The sequence below is a fragment of the Pezoporus wallicus genome, unplaced genomic scaffold (genome assembly GCF_028554395.1).
Source record: "Pezoporus wallicus isolate ANWC-B61680 ecotype Strahan unplaced genomic scaffold, APGP_CSIRO_Pwel_v1 scaffold_11491, whole genome shotgun sequence".
In the NCBI taxonomy this organism is placed as follows: domain Eukaryota; kingdom Metazoa; phylum Chordata; class Aves; order Psittaciformes; family Psittacidae; genus Pezoporus; species Pezoporus wallicus.
The window spans coordinates 12,080,924-12,102,032 of record NW_026642649.1 but is presented as its reverse complement, the minus strand read 5'-3'; the positions used below and the strand labels follow the sequence as shown (position 1 = coordinate 12,102,032).

At 42.2% G+C, this 21,109-nt stretch overlaps 1 protein-coding gene across 1 annotated transcript in view; it reads right to left on the bottom strand.

Moving 5' to 3' along the window:
* ITGA9 (integrin subunit alpha 9) overlaps nt 1-21,109 on the bottom strand; it is a 210,822-nt gene that overhangs the window by 45,605 nt on the left and 144,108 nt on the right. Inside the window, exons 19-20 of the mRNA XM_057431474.1 lie at nt 3,980-4,066; nt 2,492-2,571 (exon numbers count right to left, since the gene is read on the bottom strand). Of these exons, the coding sequence (XP_057287457.1) occupies nt 2,492-2,571; nt 3,980-4,066 (167 nt within the window). The remainder of the gene's footprint in view (nt 1-2,491; nt 2,572-3,979; nt 4,067-21,109) is intronic.

Here is a 21,109-nt window from a genome sequence, read left to right as displayed (position 1 = left end):
TGTTACATATCTTTCTAATTTCTCCAGCAGTGACTTTGGAATCACTTTTGCCTTGCAATTCATTGGATTTACTCACAAATCAAGCTGGCAAAGCGAAAGATATGATCCTATTTATTTGAGGACAGTATCACTGAGGCAACAGCAGGCAGTAACATCCCAAGTGATACCGTGCAGATGATGAGTTGCTCAGATTACAGAAACAGAGCCTGCTGGCTACATACATGCATAGATCGAGCTCCGCTTTCTGTAACTGACACATTGGCCATGACTCCTAATAAAACTATGGCCCAGATGGAAAAACCCACAAAATCCCAGTCCCAGGAAAAAAACACTTAATAAAAGGTTTTCCTCTGAACAGGCTTGAAGAAGAGTCCAAATTGGAGACATTTCTCATCCAACACAAATACCGAGATGATACCATGGTGGCAAACAAAATAAGCAAGTAGAATTCTATACAAGGTTCATGGGTACATGCTCATCTGTTTCAAATGGATCAAAGGTACTGTCAGAAAAGGAGAATACAGCGCAGTGAATCTAGCTCTAGAAAAATAGCTCACACCATGAAGCGCAGAAAAGGCTTTGGAGCTTTGTTGCTGGTTTTCTAAGCAAAAAGAGCAAATGTAAGGTAACATTCAGATCTCTGTCCAGTTGATCTCTCCTACTGTTGAACCAGTCTCTTGTTACAGGTACTACTGCCAGAATTGCAGCTTCAAGGAACAGGCTTAAGTGGCCTCTTGAAGGGCAAAGCTTACTTTCCCATGACAGCATGTCACAGGTTTTCTGTGTCCAGCCAGTTCAGCCAGACTAGCTTTGGTTTTGTGTGGAAACAATGTCCCCAGTCATTGCAGTCTGGCCACAACACAGGCACTTCCTCTCCATTTCTTTGTCACCGACTTTACCCCAAGGCTCCCTGCAATTCTTGTGGTAGAAAGATTTTATTATCCTTATTTCACAGCATGGGAATTGAGCTATTTGCCCAAAGTCACAGAGAAAATTAGGGTAATCAGCACTGGGACATGCACTGTTGTCTTTGGAGGTTCAGCTGAATCCTTCAATACACAACTGTCCTCCTGCCCATCCTTCTGAAATGAGAAACTTGCTCCTAAACCCCTCTGAGCATTCAGACTATGTGTACAAACTACTATTTATTTCTTTGCTCCATCTAAAGGCACTGACTAACCCTTCTCACTGGTGGGGCACAGAAATGTGAGGAGTGAGATTACAGAGGAAATCCCTGTGCTATCCAAGGCAGGGAAATGAGTGGCACAATCTGGAAAACACTGGATGGGCAAACTTAAAGCACTGCAGACCCATCTTTGCACCAGCTGGCATTCACCTAACAGACACTGATGAATCTCCCTGACCTAGAAGCATCACGAGGCCATCTGAACACACTATGGACTCCTCCTCACGGAGAATAAAACCTCTTTTATGTGCAAGACATGGTCTTGCCTCTCTAATACGAGGTCTCATTTTCAGTGTTTCATACCAGCACCACGTGCCGCAGGATCTTGTTCCCACCTACAGTTGCTGCTGCAAGAGGAGGACTGTGCTCTATGAGAGCAATCACTCAGCACCTGCTACAGATTCTTTCTCCTCTCCAACTACTTGGTGAGGCATCATCAAACTGGGGAGGAGAATTCAGGCTGGAGGCCCTGGTTTTGACACAGGAGAGTATGAATTTGGCATACTCACACAGTAAGGGAATCAGGAACTAATCTCACACCTAGCACATCATGGCCCAGGTTAACACAGCTGTGCTATCATCAGTTATTCTGTTTCATATACACCCTGACAATGCTTGTGACCGAATCACCCATAGAGTCTGCATCTTTGTGACAAATCATCTTAGGAGGCACAGAGAATGTGTCACACCTCATATTCTGCCCAAGATAAAAATCACTATGCATGCACACTTGGCATCACCCTACTTCAATGCCTGCTCCAAGTGCCCTTGGGGAAATACCCTATTCAGCTGTTTCATGCAGTCTGTCATAGATCACTGAAGATCCATAGGGGGAAAAAATAGACATGCAACTTTGCAAACTGTCAGTGAGATTCCTGACCATCTGATGAAAGCATTTATCTTTTTTGGTTTGCATCCAAACATGCTTATTTCATTCAAATGCTGGAACAAATGTGCCTGCCTGGTGCTGATCGTCAACCGCAGCTGAGCTGAGCTTGATACAGGGCCCAAAGGGATGGGTACAGAAACACGAAGGCCTTCCATTTGAGAGAACACAAACTGCTCCTTCAGAATTGCAACTGCTTGGAAGAGAAAGCCTAAGTATGATCCTACCTCATTTTTCAGGAAGCTGTGTCACATGGTTCCTCTATATTACCAAAATGCATGCATTTAGCCCCAGAAATTTAACCTCATCTACCACATACACATTTACCACTAATATCACAGAACTGTCAAGCATATGCAATGCACACTTCATGTAACAAAGGATATTCAAGTCATCAAGAGGTACAAAGGTTCCCTTACCTTTGTGCAGTGACAAGGAAGGTAAGTGTTTCTTCCTGCCCAGACAAGTGGCTCGTATCAAAGATCACACTGAAGTCATACTGTGCAAAGAAAAAGCAGTATTTAGAGACAAATATAGTTTCAAAATGCATTTATTCTGAAATTTCCCATATATTTTACTGGCCTAGCTGTACAAAAGTAGCGCATTTAGATACACGTGAGAGATTTTCCTCTACTGTAGTGTAGCTTTTAAATCTTAGCAATTGCATCTCTGATTTTTCCTTTATTGTGAAAGGGCCTTTACTGGAATTGTCATTCAAAGGAAGAGGAGATCTCTTGAGGAGATCATCTGCCAGGGAAAGGGTCTTCCAGTATAAAAGGATCTCTACCCGAAACTACCTCAGCACTAACCTTTATGTTGTTACTTGCTGGTGAAGAGGTATTTTGAGGGGAATAAAGATCATGCCTCAGGCCTGCACAGAGACTTGGAGCGACTAGCACAAGCTAAAGCTTTATGGCCACTCACCATAATGGATAAAATCAGGTGTTCATTTTGAAAAGAGAATCTATGATGACCACTGCAGCACTACTTTAACTTCTCCATGCAGTAACTTTTCTACCTAACTCCAGAACAGGTTTTGGCAAAGTGAAAGTTTCCAAATTTGTGATTTCAACAGCTTGCTGAAAAAAAAATGAAAATAACCCAACTATGTGATCCTGGAGCAAAACCCTCAGATTATTCTATTCCAGATAATATTTTGCTACTGCACTTATTTTAGCCATTTCATTTAAAATCTTTTTAAATGATTCAAAAGAGCATACTACAGTCAATAAAACTCATAAACCAAAAAAAAAAAATCATGTCAGGTCAAAGGTCAATTCAAATGGAAAGAATTAGGTTTTGAAGTTGAAAACTTCTGAAAAAAAAATCAGACTGATTTTGTTCAGGTCATCCTGAAGTTATACCTCATCTTCTCACCCTTCTGGGTTGGTCATTTGTACAGCTTGGTTTAGTGACAGAAAGAACACGGCTGAATTTCTAAACATCATCAGAGAGTTCATCTTAGTCTACCAAACAAAATCTTGCAAAGCTACCAGGAGTCTGTAATACGAAAAAGTCCCTAAGGCATTTTCATTGTAATGTGGACAAATTCAGTTGCACTTTAATGTAAGAGAAGACAAAAATAAAAACAAAATAAAGCAACTTAAATAAGACAGAGTCCTGTTCTGATTTTCTGCAGAAGAATGCACGGTTTTCATGGTTGCAACTATGGATCATTTTTGAAGAGAATTGTATTGTAGTGCACAAGGTTCTGCCATTGGCTCTATCTGGTGGGAAAGAGGACACCTACCCTCCATAACTGTGCAAGGCTTGGATATCTTGTGTTAGAAAGCTAGCAAAAGTATCAGTCACAGACATTTAACAGAGCAGTTGCCTTTCTGGCCACTCCTTGGAGACAAAGACGTGACTGGACCATCACTCTGCAAATGGAAGCATCACAACATTACCCTAGATTTCGATCTCATGAAAGGAAATCCCACGCTGCACTTGAGGAAATCTGACTCAAGCAACTCACAGGCAATGCCCAGCTCCTCCTGTAAGAAAATAAAAAAGACCATGAGATGATAGATTTGGGGAAAAAGAGGATTACTAAGAAATGCCATTGTGATAAAGTATTGTAGAAAATGAAACATTTCCCACCATAGCACTGTTATTCCCAGAAAACTAATACTCATTGAATAAGGAGAAAAGCAGTGCTGTGCTTCCTTACTCCACCTTAGCTGGACCAGCACCAAGACAATCATCAGAACATTGCTCTGAGAGACAGACCATAGGGAAATACTGTGTATCTAAACACATTAGGGTCAGGGGTTCAGCCCAAGTTCCTGGATAACCAGACAGCCAGCTGTTATCTCTGTTTATCAAAAGACAGCTTTTAGAATACAGTTCACCAAGGTAGTTTTTCCAGGTACCAACATCATAAAGAGAGAACTGTGCTAGGCAACAGTGACCAAACCATGACAAATACAGATGCTGGAGAAAACATTAATCTGGTCCTGGCGTCAATTGCTGTGCTGATCTCTTTCTGTGGTCCATGGGATAAGCCACATTGGTGTGGATACCAACTTCCTTTAGTGATGAAATGATGGCATAGATAAAGTAGAGAGATGAACCTCTCCTCATGCTAAGCACTGACAGACTACGAACACTGTCAATAATACAAATGAAAAAGGTTAGAGCAGCTCTATCCTGCTTGACTGGTGACTCCACTACAACAGGAATACTTCTGTTGAATGAAGAGTGTTTCATTGGTCCATAAAGAAAATATCTGGCTCCAGGCTAGCATGCTCTCATCTCCAGGTTATCAGGGAACAGTTTTTATGCTCTGCCATCGTGGACGAGTTCATCTCACTAAACTTTAGGAGTGGGATACGGCTCCAGAAACTGATATGCATTTTTAAGTGCCTACACAGCAAGTGATTGCTATGTGATCTAGGCATCATTGCTCCCATCATAGTCAATGGATGTAGAAAACAGTTCAGCAAAACCAAATGCAGATGTTTAGACTGGGCTGTATACCTCTTTAAGCCCTACACTGAAGCTATGGAATTGATGTCATACAGCTACAATATAAATGGCTAGATTCAGACAACTGAATCTGCAAATTAACTCTATTCTAGACACGTAGCTGAGAATGTCTTAGTTAAGGTCATGCAATTTATTTGACCTATTTTTAGTATCTTCAGCAGACTGCAAAGCCCATGATCTGCCTTATTTTGCACATTTCCCAAATCACTTCAGATATGAGTTCTGATTTAAATATGCATTTAAAAGTTACATGGGTACCATTCTCAGCTGGAACAATCACATGTGGAAGCAGCTTCCTGAACCACAGACTTGGGTTAAAGGCATCCCTAGGAAATGCCTCTGGGCCTTTCATGTGCTAACACAAGCACTTAGTGCTCTACAGATGTTACTATTATCCTAATTACAAGTCTGACAGCATTCAGACTCTTGATCTTTTAACTGCTTCCTGTGATATCTGAAAGACAAGGTCTCCTTTATCTTCAAAATCATGATACAAATCAGGGCCTACATTTATAGAGAATTATAAACATAATGCTACCTTTCTTAGCTGACTCAGACAGCATTTCACTGGTTTCATACGAAAAGAAAATAACACAAGGAGAAAATTAATGCATGCTTGGAGATTCTGATGGTGTTGATATTACTCCAGTACTACTCCAATACCAGAGCAATGGCCTCCACATTCAGCTTCTTTATGGATTTGTTTCCTTGCAATCCTCAGTAGGCTTCTACTTCCAGAAATACAAAAGATGGCATTGCCCAACAAATCAAATATCTAACTTCAGTCATACAAAGCTGCTGTCCCCATACACTGTGTTAGAGTTTTTCCTCCATTTAACATAAAGCAGCAGAGTTTCATGGATGAAGCATCCCCTTCTCTTTTCCTCTCAGCAGTCTGTGAGGGTCTCCTGTTCTATGCAAGTGACCAAATGAACACAAACTCTTGGCAGCTGCATAACCAAAAAGAAAACTTCACAGCTGTTTCCTCTGGGAACATTCTTGGTTCTGTGTTGTTCAAATGTCCCTTGTTGTCTAACTGTGGCAACCTATGAACTTCCTTTCACCAACTCCCAGACTCTGTTCATTCAAGTGGCGTTTTTCTATTTACATAGCTGTCTGGTGGTGACAGTGACCAGACAGACCCAAGACATTGCCTCCTCTCCTCAAGGCCATATCCCTTCAAGATGTTAAAAAACAGGATAACAGAAAGAACCCTCATCTTGGTAATGGAAGAAATGCAGTACTTCATCATTTTGCACACTGGTGGCTGCCTGCAGCCCTGACAGCAGGCATACAGATGTTTTATAATGGCCTGTTAAGGAAACAACAAATAATGTTGCATGGTTTTCCTGTTGTTGCTTACAACAGCTTAATGGATGCAGTAAGACTGACTTGAACAACCTTCTGGCTTCATTAGCGTACCATCCACTTTAATGATTAACATTAATACAACGTTACTGAAGTTGGGCATTAGGAGAACATTCTTCACTGAGAGGGTCGTCAGGCTACTGGAACAAGCTCCCCAGGATCATAGCCCCAAACCTTGTCACCTTGTCAAGAGCTCAAGGACCATCTCCATGCTACTCTTAAGTCATATGATTTAGTTTTAGGTAGTCCTGTAAGGAGCAGGGAGTTGGATTCAGTGATCCTTATGGATCCCTTCCAACATGAGATATTCTATGATTCCATTAATGCTGCAAAGTCAAATTGTTCAGTGCTAAAAACCAGCAAACATAAGTCTGCCTGCCCCACTCCGCTTCAACCTTCTGCACATCCCTAAATTACAGAGATTACCCAGAAATCTTTTCCCATGGATTCTTTGCCTTTCTCTGTGATTAGATGGTGAAGCTCTGCTGATGAGCAAGCATTTTGTTTCTTCTCCACTGCTCACTATCTGGCTTCAGGCTTTATTTGCTGTGCACTACTTTGGAGAGAGTGAAAATTGATTCTTCATGGGGTTTCCTATGGTGTTCAGCTCTGTAACATGTGGGCATTTTGTAAGCACTAAATAAATGCAGTTTTCACACTATTCCATTAGGCTGAAGGGTTGGTGATGTCTTATCTGATAAACAGGGAATGGAAACAGCGCAACTCAGAAATTCTGGATGCCACTTCTCACCGATGTTGGCTAACGCTTTCAATGTGCAATGCTTCTCTATGATGAGTTGAGAACACAGCTTATTGCATGAGTTTCCATACCAGTTTCTAGTTTACTTTGAAACAAAGCCAATGGGGTTTGAAGTTTCCCTTCCAACAAGACAGCACAAAGTTTATCTGGAAAACTCTTAAGAAGAAGGGAAGGAGAATGTCTTAAGAAAAGAGTAAGAGAGGACTGCTGATGGAAGAAAGGTTGCCTGGCTCTGCCTAAAAACACAGTCACAGGTCAGAGACTCTGCCTCTGGGAAGAGTCTTCGTGTTGATGTAGAAGCACAACGTGTTGCTCCTAATTGAGCTCCTTCTCCTGCAATGCAGATAACCAAAACTGGATGCAATGCATGAAATGGCACGTCCCAAAAAAGGATACTGAAACTTCCTCAGCCTCACCTTGACTAACAATTTTCAAATCAGATCATATATGGGGATTTCCCCAAGGGAGTCTTGCACAGCTTGTATGTGATGACTTATTGATCAGCCAATGCACTCTGACCCTTCCCTGCCTCACATCCAACCAAAACCCTCCAAGCTGCCAAAGCCTGATCTGGCAGTTCATATATTCTATTTTTACCTTTTACCACCCTTAGGAGAGACTGTTCCCTAAAGGCAGAACAACTCTTCTGAACTGATGTTGGCCTCAACCCAGAGTCATCAGCTTGTTTCCTCAGCTTGCTCCCACCCCTATCCCCACCCATAACTGGTTTCAAGCTCCTTGCCTCAAGCATCTCCTTATGTAAGCTCCCCAGCCCCTTAATTCCCCTTCAACAGTCTCCAGTCCTAGCCTTTTATCTGATAACTCTTCTACCCTTTTAGTGTAGGTCACTTGTGTTATTTTGCACTCACCAGTGCTCTCACAGAGAAAGTGTGAATTCAACCATCCTAACACTCATTTATGGCCTGCTAGCTCTCTGCTTTTCTAAGCACACAAGCTCCTAGTAGGTGCTACGTCTGAAATGTCAACAGGGAAATGCAACAGAGTGATCCTAAACTTGTAAAAGGATATGCCAGATACAGCTGTAATTGGTTTAATAAAATCATACCAAGATAGTAAATAGAAAGTGATATTAATTTCTGAACTTAGGGTAAGTACAGTACTGTTCTGAATGTTGTTGATTTTCTGTGCCAGAATTGACTTCGCCCTTTTAAATACTCTGCTGATTAGCTGTTATTTTTTAATGGATTAAAACCACGAATGATGCACACTGAAAATATCTTCACTGCAGAAGAATCCTATTGTTAGGACAATCTGTATGTTTTGTTTAGAAGGAAAACAAACCAAACAAACCAAACCCCAACTTGTTAGGAAGTCCATTTACCAGCAGTTTGTCTTTCTTTTTCCTTAGACATAATCAAATTAAAATTTTCTGGGTTTGTTTAGATGGAAAAAAGTCTCCCCTGCAAATCCTGGCTACTCACACATATACTCTGGAACAGAGGAGAAAATGTCCTGGAAGCCTTGATAATTTGTTGGCAGAACAAGAACTTATTTAACTTGCTAGAGGTTTTTTTATGCTGCTGAACAGTTTCCAGAGGGTACAAAAGAAGAATGTCAGGAGTGAATATTGAGGGACCCTGCACTTGCTGCCAGAGCAGACACTCTTGTTACTGCTTTTCTTGTTACTGGTTTTCTTGCTCTGTAATGCCTGTCTGTGAACCATTACACTTGACACCACAGGGGACCAGGAACAGTATCCCCATCTGAGAAGGCTAAACAAAATAAGCTAAGAAAATACCACAAAGAAGGGCTACTGGCACTGTGCACTTCATGCTAAGTCTCAAAAGTTAGACACTGTGTATCTACCTACTACATACTCTGCCCACTATTGCCTGGAAATGTGGGTTCTCTGACCTGCACCAAAGACAGCGGCTCACATCAGGCACTGGGAAAAATACAGTTTGGCTAAATTTGCACAGTTATTCTCACCACGGACCCTGACTTAAAGTACATGCTTATACCTCAGTAATTCCAATTTTTCACTTTTGGTGAAGAATGGCATTTTCCCAAATGAGAGTTTAGATGAACATCTGGATGCTTTGTTCCACCTAATAGGACAATTTTATAGACCTGACCTGCATTTTAAGCCTTTCTTTTGAGATCTATCACTGAATATATGTCTGTTCACTGCTGGTAATCTGTTTCCTACACACTTCACTAGCAAAGCCAGCTAGTACAAACACCTCTCATGTCAGGAACCTAAAATAAAGGCTCACATCTTTGATGGTGTTTGAGGTGGCTTCTTCAAATCATTCTTCATAATTTTGGTCTAAGCTCTTCAGTCATACTATCAACTTGTGTGTTTCCCTAGGGTTTTAAGAGCATAATATGTATTTTTGCTCCTACTGTTATTCCTTGCCTCACAATCTTCTTAATGCCTTCACTGAGGCTTCAAGGATATGAAGATTTGTCAATTCATTTAATAGCCAACCCCTGAGCAGACTGACGTGCTTTCCACGGCAACTGAGGCCACCAAAGAATGTGGGTCACAGTTACCCACATGTTCAGAGCAATTAGGGATGCCTGAGCTCATGAAAGCTTGGGGATTTTTGTTTTTCAAGCTGAGTTTCCCTAAGACTGAGTGCAAGTGCAGCTCAGAGTAATTTAATCTGGGAGGCCCCTCCGTGTGCATACATCGGCTCGGTTTTTCTAACACAGAATTCCACAGATACCACACTTTCCTCCAAAATAGGGCTTCACTGGGTATTTTAAAATTGCAAGAACACAGAGAGGATTAGTGGTGTTACTGACTGGGAACTCTTCCTGGCGCTGTACCATAATTCAAGTAAAAAACCCTCTGAAATGTCTGAAATGGTGGGTCTGATCTACCTCTCAAAAGTTGCTCTGATTACCATCCTTGAAAGCCCTTTGGGCCTCTGTTTTCTTCATATAACTAGCAGCCTGATGTCTGCTTTGCCTCTTTGTCAGCAGTACTCTCTGTTAGCTGAACAGACAGTACTTCCTGTGTTTCTGGGCTGGACCCTGCCAGGCATGGACATTCCCCAACTCCTTCACCCCACAGCCAACAGTGAAGACAACAGCAAAATCTCAGTATCCCAAATTGAGCCAGCAGTTTTGGGGTTTGTTTCAGGAGTTCAAAGCACACAGCATTCAAACACCCACTGCCATCAACATCCAGCTTTTAACACTGCACAACCCAGGGGCTGGACAGAGGAAGGCAGAGGGATGTACTGCATCCCTTAGGTAAGCTTCCCGGGTAGCAGCACTGGGCTGCTTGGGAAGGCCATAGGGTCTCTTGTGAGCCACAAGTGTGCAGCACAAGCTGGGGCAGAAAAAAATCCCAACAATCCTATTACTGATAGTAGCTTTGAAGATGGACTGCAGTGGTCCAGCGCTGGTCATAGCTTTAAAAGCAATCAAAGGTCCGGGAAAAATTCTCATGTGCATTTCTGGGAGTTTCTGCTCTCAAAGTGAAAATCTCATCAGTTTTACTCCACTTCTTTTAAACACAGTTTGCTTGGCAACTTCAAGTGAACACCTTGTGTTCAGAAACTCTTCTGCACTTTTCAAGTTGCTAAAGCAAAGTGTGTGACCAAAACACACAAAAGGAGGAAAAAGATGTTAATATCTGAAAGGAATTAAGGTGGTTTTCCCCTTTTAACATCTCTCTGTTGTCTGACCTTCACAGGTTTCTTCTGCTGTAAACCATTTCCAAACACAGGTGGAAGAAGAAAGTGAGCAACAGGAAGGCCAAGTCATTGCTAAACCAGCAGCAATAGCAACTGTAGTGTGATAATAATTGTTAATCACTAGCTTCTAGGGAGAGTATTACTGAGAAGGAGATATAGACTCAATATGAACTTGCTCAGCTAGACATTGTCATGACATCAGCATTTATCTAACCTCTTGAATGCAATGATCGAAGAATATTGGCTATCCAATCCAACTATACAATGGAATAAAAAGACTTTTTGTGCGCATTGCAAAGACCTGTTTTAAAAGGTGTCACAGGGACTGCAAGTTTTCTTTTACTTTTCAACACAGATAATCCCCTGAGAATCCCAATCAGCAAACGTGAATGTCACACATCATAAATTCTGCAGCTCCACAAGTCGCTGTTTCATCAGTGAAGACCCTTGTCATGCCAGCACTTACATAAGCAAGCGAAAACTACATACCCGAGTATGCTGACAGGCATGCAGCCAAATGTGCCTATAAACATCTGGGGGAGTGGGGTATCTGGACCTGTATCCTGATAATGAATCCATCCTTTGATTCATTATCACACAATAAGCTTGAAAGGGGGTTGGGGAACCTCAACAGTTGTTTCATAAAAAGAACTGGAGGGGGGAGTTTTCTTTGGCATTAGGGAGAGATTTCCTGTGCTATTCCATGATCTCACTAGTAAATGCTGTAGGCACACCCCACCCCCAAGCCCAGCGAGCCTGGCTTCAAACAGCTTGGATTTGCTGCTTATTTTGTGAAAACAACTATTTCTATATAATTAATGAAAGCCTCCAGCCTCTTCCCTCTCCTCCCTGGATGGGCCTATTTATAGATCATGAGCTCACCAATCCCAGCCAACACGGAAAATCCTTGAGTAAAAAGGGAGAGAAAGACAAAAAACTTTTCTATTTAGTGTATTATTCCCCAAATTCTTTACCACCACCCCCCCCTTTCTATCACAAACATTCATCTTAACTGGTGAAAACCTTGTGCAGCAAATTTTTAAAGAACACTGCCTAAGGAGCTGAAGAAGCAGCAGAAATTGTTTGCTCAGCTCATGTAAGTGATTAAGGCCCAAAATGAGTTTCAGAACTGGTCAACAAAACCAATTGTGGTTTTGCTTCTCCAATCTTCTAAGGGACCTGCAGGGGAGGAGGTGAAGCTATAAGGAGGAAAGGAAATTTGGTGCCACCCTGAGAAGTTTCACTTCCTTTGCTGCCACACTAACTTCCATTTTTAACAGATCAATTAGGCTTACATTGGCTTTCACTGTACTGCACAAGTTAAATGTTTCTCTTCCCCAGTTGCTGAGAACTGCTGGACTTAATTCCTTCAGTACATAGGAAATAATCTGGGGAACATCACCAAGATCCACCATCCACATAGCGCTGTTAGGTAGGTCAGCTGTCCCTCATTCATCACGAAGCTGGCCACATTTCAACTACACTATTTGGGCAGGTCTGCCTGTATGAGCATATGACCCTTGTCCGTATGTGTTAATGTACATCTACACATACTCTGCCAGCAGAACAGGGGCAGCTTAAAGGTCAGAATTCCACTTGCCCATGCAACAATGTTCATTGCCCAGAGCACCCTCGGGCATGACCTGGGTGTTATAAATAACATATGGAATGCCCTTTAAATTTGGGCACAGTGGGCCTTAAGACTGAGTCACATTGAGCTTGTTGTTTAGGATAAACTGATAGAGTGTCACCCACATACAGGATGGTAGCCTGTTTTACAGTGCTGCATGATCAGTGTCTCCAGTGGAGTTATCCTGGTGAGTAAGGGCTGGAAACACCAGATTTTCTCTGCAATATCTTTACTATGTCTCATAGAAGTCTGGAATAGAGATGAGTACCTTACTTTTCATTTTCTATCCTATCCACAGACAGTGGCACAAGCGCAGTCACAAAGGAAAATAGCCCTTTGTAGAGCAAATGTGTGTTTTTTGGAGTCCAGCTCTTCATGACTAGTTTGCATTTCTGAGGCCTCCCATCCCCCTTGTAGCAGCAATTAGCATCTGAGAAATGACATCACTGCTGACACCATCAGCCCAGGAACTCATGCTGGGGCTCTGGCCCTGCAGCCACCTCCATGCCCCAGGGAAGATGTGTTAGCTCAGTCTTGGCACTCACACCTCTTTTCTCAGCACAGGGGGCTGTTGGTCCAGGCAGGATAACCTCAGGCTTCTGAAGGCCTCTCGAACTCCTGAACACAACCCAAACCAAATGTTTTCCCAGGGCCAGAAGGCTCAAGCTGCCTTTTCCCTACCATTCCCACATGACTCTAATGCTACGTAGATCCCACTGGGGAGGAACCACCTGAGCTGAAAAGCTGCAGGAAGGAGGACAGCAGCCACCTTGACTGCAGGCACTGGAAACACCCCAAGGAAGCCTCTGGTCACACCATTTTCTGGGTGTTTTGCTATCTGAGGCTTTGTAGAAACACACAAGGACTTGAGAGCTTCCCCCAGCCACTTTCTGCCAATGCTTCTCCTTGCTTTTAACACGTGTCTTGGGCTGGGGACAGCTTTAGGATGGGATTTGCCTGCTTCCATGGAAGAATGATCAGGGAAATTTGGAGGAAGATCAGTACCAGCCCTGAAACCAATTCGTTCATTTTCTACCAAAAAAGGAAGAGGGTTCTTTCTTCAAGAAAGGGTCGGAAAGAAACCTCTGTCCCTGCAGTATTTAAGCAAAACCTGTCTAAAGGAGGTCATGGCAGGGAGCCCTGCTTGCATTTGGATCCCTTTCTGGTTTCTCCCTCTTGCAGACTGACCCTCTCTTTTGCCTTTCCTTCCTTTCAAGGATGTTAAGCAATGACAAGGTACTTCATTTAAGACAATTTCACTTAAGACTGCATTATGATCAGCTGTCTCTTGAAAGTGGCCTTTCTTGTTCACCTTGTCACTTCCCATCTTAAGAGAACCAAGAAAAGCAAGGACCAAAGGGCTGCCTGCTTCCAGGATGCTGCAGTTACTGCCACTCCACAATTAAAATGCTACTGCAAATGCAAAGCAGTGAAGCTTCAAGCTTGGTATACAAGACAGTTTTGCAAGTTCAATTTAACCTTCCAAACAGTTCAGTGTGATTCACGCCATCATTACCAAGAAATCACTACCTTCCTAAGCCTGTATGAATTCATGTTTAATAAAACTAAACAAAAGCTATTCCAGTGATCCAGTTTTCACCTATCCTTTGTAATCTTCACTAAAAAAATCAGGCTTATAACTTCTACTAAGACACAAATGCCTTTTACTTAACAAGTACTTGCTATAGTGGAAAAAATGTAATTATTGCTTGGAATAGAAAAAGAAAGAATTCCTTGCTTGGAATTCTTGGCTAAAACAATAAACAGGCCCCTTTGCTCTTGCTTTTCTTTGCATGCAGCATTTCAAAACTATGCACAGTCACTAGGGAAAACAGAAAGAAAGAAAAAAAGCTAACATCAAGCTTCATTTGAGGTCTATTGCTCACACTATTTTTCAGCTGAGGCAGATAGATGAAAGTACACTGGTTTCAAACTGGGATTAGCCACTTGGCTTCACCCATAACCACAACCTAATCATTTTTATTTTCTCCTCCATAGGCAGTTTAGATGAGAAATGGGAGTAAAGATGTCATGATTGTATCAGAGCTGATAAGATGATATCACACTGTGTCAGGTACTTTCACAAATACCTGCCTTAGTTCGAGAAGGATTAGGGGCATACAGGATCCTCGAGTTGACTCAGTGCTGTCAAAAGTATTTATATTTTTTGTCTATTCCTATTGTACCTTTATTTTTTGAACAAATTCAGCTGCTTTCTTCCATACACACACTCACACATACATTGGCCCACTCATTAGCAAGGCACAAGGCAAAAGGCAAAATCAAAAGGTAACTGTGTACTAGAAGCCAAGCAAAAGGAAGTTTCTTAGGGCCCAAATCAGTAACACACATCACACTGCAAGACACCCAAACACAGCCACTATACAGCAGGTAGTTTGTACTCCACAGATTATTACCATCAGTAGATACTGTTGAGAAGCCAAGCATGTGTGGGTTATGTTTAGGTTTGCGGGGTCTTTTCAGTAGGTTTTCTATACACACCATTTACTTTTGCATGAGTTTTCCAGCTCGATATTGGAAAGGATGGCAACCATCACCACTAATGTGAAATACAATCACACAGATCACTTCATATTCTTCTTTTTCAGGACCAGTGTCATAGGTTGCCAAGACCAGATGTGATGTGAAGCACCACTTTCTTTTGTTTGCTTCCTACCATGGGGAGGAGGATAGCAGAAAAAGTTCATTACCCCACCTAAGTCCATTCAGCTGATTTAGACACCTTCCCCAGCTACTGTCTTAAATAGCCACCCTGAAAAATAACCTCTTTTGTTGCCATCACTTGAAATACTGTTTCATATACCCCAAGAGATGCAGAGTTCTCCCTTTTAAAGGCACACAGCATCATTTCCTAGCATGATGTGGGCAACAGCCTTCTGCATCCAACAACAGGGCAAAGAAACAGGAACAAAATAACTGGGGAACAAGCTGGCCAGCTGACATCCCACCATCCACAAGGCAAATGGAAAACGGACACAGCACCCTTCTCTCTATTTAAACCACTGGTCTGGATGCTCCTCTCCAGAGGGATCCCAGCGCTAGCTGCAAGTGCCACAGCATCAAGAACAGTCTCTGAGATATTAACCCAGCCAAACCTTGGAGTAAACCTAATCTGAAGTCCATCTTCCCTGTGTACTTGCACCTTATTTTAGTATTTATACTTTTACTGGTCTGGTCCAACAATTCTGCCAATCGGCCAGAGGCCCATGTGTAGATGACCACTGGACTATGAGCTCCCTGAAAATAAAGACTAAGGGAAACTCACATTTCTCACTCCACAGTGATATACTTAAAAAGCAACCATAAAAACAATTATGCAAAATATGTCTGATGCATATTCAGATAAATTCAGCAGTCATTTAGATTGTGCTACTCCCCCCAAAAAGCTTTTCTCTATAAAACTGCAGAAACTTTGTTGGATTAAATGGCTGTCCAAACACAATGCAATTATCCTCAAAAGAAAATTCAGTCTTGAGAGTCAAATATAGGCATGTCCAGAATTACATGCTGGCATGTTCCTAAATTCTTCATACCATTACATGTATATACAAACTATATGTGCTGTTGTAATCTGTCAGCAGTGCATGGCATCTGATTAAAACTTTATTACAGAAAAATTGTGGATGAACACATATCTTTTTATCTTTTATTATTCCCCCATGATCTGTGCATAGAAATATTTCAATGAGCTTAATAACAGCGGTGCTTTCTTGTGCTTATGAGTCCAATAACTCAGGGAAAAGATCAGAGACAGAGAAGCCATTGGGAGGAGGAAGAGCTCTGAGGTAAGCTTTCTTTCATCTCACTTCACATTTCGATGTACATATATATGTGCTCACACACACATGTATCAAAGTACTAAATTATGGTTTCATGGCAACATTAACAGGGGCGGCTAGAACCAACATTCATTTCCTAGTGGTATTTCTGAAAGCATGGATAATATGTGCACACACATACTGTAAGACAACCTTGTGTGTGACAGGTATCAAATATACTAATATTGGTGTATTCAACTGCAACACAACTATTTGCTCTTAGTGTTAGAAGGAAATGCTTAAATTAATAATAAATTCAGGAAATAGATAAATTCAAATGTCATCAACTACATACAGCTCAATGAAAAAGCAAATGGAAATATCACCAATAATGATAATAATAATGATAGATTAACCTAACTTAATAGGAAACACAGTGAATAAAATTAAGCCTCATCCCACCCTCCCCCTTCTTCCCTGGTGGTAATTTTCAAGTTTAAATAATAATATTAAGGTATTAACAATAATAATGAGTTTGGCACTGGGCATTTTCCTGGAATTACTAAATCTAAGCTCAACCTACAATCCCCAACAAGCAAAGACAAATCTGAAACTGCAGGAAATATCTTTTGCAAACACACACAATTTGGGGGCTTTGGTCTTTTTGGTCAAACAGAAGGTGGATCAGGACCTCTTCACAGGAAACCCTGATGACATGATAAATACTACATAACCTAGGGACACTACTGAAAGGCTAAGGTACAATCCATTACCTACTGCACCAGGATATTGAAACAGGGGGGTTTAACATATATATCTTCTTTTTTTAAAGCAAAAGGTTAGCAGTTCACTTGTAAGGCTTTACTTTAAGAGGTGCCACTCTACTTTATAGAGCAGCTTTTCAGCCTGCTCCTCCCTTTTCCCCTTGTTAAGTAGAAATCACTGCGTTACTCTGCTGCAGATGGTTACAGCCAAAAGTCAAGCACAGGTTTACTGGCCTCCTCCAAAAGGCAGGCTGCAAAAGCGCTGCCAGCTGGGAACATGCCTGGCTTGGCACCTCCTGTAGCCTGCCTGGGCTGGGGGTCTGCTGAGACAGCCCCAAGAGGAGGTCCTCTGCTCAGCCCTGGAGCCTGCAACAGACCCAGCTGAAGCGCTTCTCACTCTTCCTCCCTGCCTTGCCCGATGACTCTGGTTTTGATGAAGGGCCGCAGGAAGCTCCCTCTCTGAAAAAAAAAATAGATTTGGGTCTCCTTCAGAGGGAAGGATGGTGGTGAATGTGCCTGTTTCTGCTGACAGGAGCGCAGGCTGATGCCTGCTGAACCCAGGGTTACATTGCTGACTCTGCTGAGGGAGGAGGGAGCCTGCCTCGCTTAGTTCCATGGAAGAAATAAAGATTCTCCTGAAAGCTTTTCCGCCTTGATTTGGAGGAGGAGAAAAGCAATGAATGAGCAAGAAAGAGGGAGAGGTAGCAGAAAGGAAAAAGAAAAGGCTGGGACTTGCTTTTCATACCAGAAGAAACCAGGGGGTTGGTGAGAGTGTCAGAAAACCCCAAGGAAAGGAGAGCTTGTGATTCATTAAGCAGCGCTGGCCCCTCCTTGGATTTTCAGCTAAAAACTCTTCCCACCCTTACTGACCTGACTGTGCAGCTGGGTTTTTCTTAGTCTTTCTACAGAGAAAACCACTGCTCACTTCAGAGAGGCTACGCCTCAAGTATGACTGCAGGATCATGCCTTGTGCTTAGTAAGATTAATTAAAGAGGGGTTTGTTTATATTTATAGATCTTAGCAGCATTACAGGAGAAAGCTGAACAACCAGATGAAAGAGAGCAATCACCACCCCTTCAGCCACAGAGCACCATGACCACAACATCTCACAGGACTAAGCAATGCAAATAAATGCATGTATATATACATGTATATCATACATATAATGTAAATATAGATATATTTGTTTATATATGGTGTAAATGTATATATATTTGTTTATAATCCTATTGGATTTTCCACTTGGGGTATCATTTATCTTCTGAGCCGCCTGCCTTAAAAGTGACCAAAAGGAAACTCCTGCAAGAACAGGATTGACCTTTCATACCAGAAACTCAATAACCTTTAAGCTTCAAATTACAACAAAAACAACCCCCCATTTCTTGCTGTAATGAAAGCCACTGAAAGCTGTGAAAATCAATTCTTATTTAAGTCTTTTGCAGAGGATGTAGAAGTTCAGATAATTTTAAGCCTCATCCTAAGAACATAGGAGACAAACTCTGTCCCACAGATTTTTCATCTCAGACTTTGGCAAGTCTCTCTCACTGAGTTTAAGGGCAAAATGTGATAATGAAGAGAGACTCTGAGACACAGGAAAGTCACCGGTGAACTTTCTATATGGACAGCATAGCCTTTCACTAAGCACATCCAAGACCAAGTGTATTGAGCCCACTGTACTTTGGGCTCTGCCCTCTGCAAAGGGTTTTTCCCTCTCAGCAACGCAGTTTATCAAGTCACAGTCTAGACTGGGGTGGCTGGATCTCAGCAACCAAATCCCTTTTCCAAAGCTGTCTCACATGGCTAGCACTGATGGGCCTGTGGCAGTGGCTTTCAGCTCTGCTCAGCTCGCAGAGATGGCAGGGGGAAGCAGCTCGGCTGGTGAACTATGGGCCACACAGGGATGGAAATGGGATGGGCAGATACCACCTATGGCCCAGGGGACCCTTCCTTACCCCCTTGAGGAAGTCATATGATTTTAGTGCTCCAGATTTCTTTTTCCCTCCCTCACCTGGATGGAATCCAGGACCCCCACTGGTGCCCAGACATGGTGATACCCCACATTGAGTGCTACACCAGCAGGTAGGTCAGGATTCACTGTGAATAACTTTGCTGTAGCACACAGGCCGACTTCCAGCACCTACATCTCACATGACTGCATTCATCCACACAATTTTTCTTCCTTTAGAAAGCCATTCCCCTCACAGCCTCAAGGGAAGAGCAGGGCTAGGCAGTCAAACAAAACCCCCCCTTCATAATCTGAGCCACACAAAGCATCCCAGGCTATTCCTCAAAACCGCTATGTATATATACATGAACAGTCAAATTAAAAGTCATGACCAGCTACTTCCAGGACAAACACTTTCCACATGATGTAACCCAGAGCACAGCCCCACCTGATCAGCATAAAACTTCTCTGTGGATCTGGTCACTTAAGAACAGAGCTGTTTGGTAATAGTTTATTAATCGCAAGCTGTTCAAAAACAACCAAGCAAATTCCCCCTTCCCAAATCCTCACAAAAATGAATAGCACATTTTGTACTGCAAAATGAATTTTTACTCTGCCTAACCTCAACCAAAAGAGACAGGCATGTTATCAAAATCCTGTCTTCTTGAATCTGAAGTTTCTGATGTTTTCTGGGGAAACGCTTGAGGAGATCCCCTACTGCAACTCATTGGTTCCCTGCATGTAACTTAATATTGCAAAAACGTGCAGTTTGAAAACTAGCTGGAGTTAGCTGCAAAGGTTTTTGGAGGGAGAGAGTCATTTAGGCTTTTGGAACCATATACACAACCAATCTTCAATGAAATTTCTAAGTGCTGAGCTGCTCCTGAAAACTGGATTTAACATTCAAACTCTCATAGGCTCTTCCAACACTGGGCAGAACAAGATCCAGTCCTACAAAATCACAGCTTCTGAATCATTTATTCCAATCAGGGAATTTAGGGTTGTTTTTTTTATTTTATTCATTAAGTCAAATTGTTGAGAAAAAAATAACAAAGACTTCTTTCAGTTATACATGATAAATCAGAGTGTAGGAAAAAAGATTACAAGACTCCAATCAGCACTAATTACACAACTAAACCCAGTCTCCAATGCCCATTCTCTGAACGTGGGAGTGATACAGGAATCCCAAGTGGAAAGTTTGGATCCAAAATCTAGCCTTCAATTTCTACCTGCTACAAGCAGGGGGAATATTAGATGGTTCTAGCAGCCCCTGGCCTGAAAGAGGTGCTGCTCATTGCTTATCCCTAGGGAAGCATAAAAGTTGAGGTTTTTATTGAGCATTCACTGAAAAAGAAAATTAAAACAAACAATGAAGTCAGATAGCTTGAACTGCACCTATTTTTTTCTTCCCAATTAAGAAACTGGACAATTTTACTCCAGGGATATAAAATGTTTTGGTGCTCTCTGGAGCAAAAGTTACTCACTATATCTGCAAAGGCAGCATGTGGCATGGTTACTGCCACCTACTCGTATTCCCAAGCCCTGGCTATAACAGCTCTCCTGGCAAAAGGGTTCAAATCTCCTCAGGTAAGTGGTACATGGCTTGGGCAATCTTCCAGATGCACTTGTATCAGCACAAAAGGTCACAACTTCCACGCTACTTGGCATCACTCCCCTCTGACCCTCTGGCAGAGTGGTTTACAGGAGCAAGTCCAACTCACTCCATGCAAAATCAGCTGGATTAAATCAAACCATTAATTTAAAAAGTTTCTGCTAACCAGCTGGATGTGAATTGAGACTGATCACATTAACTTCTCTGCCAAGGGATCCAGAGGGGCAGTAACTGCTGGAAAAAGAGACGTAATGAATACCAAGGACCTACATTTTCTCCCAGTGGCACAGCTGGATCCAAAAGAAGGCACACGTCTTTGGCTTTTGTGCCCTACCAGTATCCTGCCCTAGCCAGCCTTAAGACTCTTAGAAAGTATGAGCAGTATGGGAAGCTGGTGTAAGAGAATTTCCAGTTTGGAAAAAATTAAACTGTGCCTGCATCTGCGGCTCTTCTGGGCAGTCTTAGTCCAGAGACACCAGCCAGCACTCTGGGAGTGAGGAAGAAAAAGTTCATATCCAAA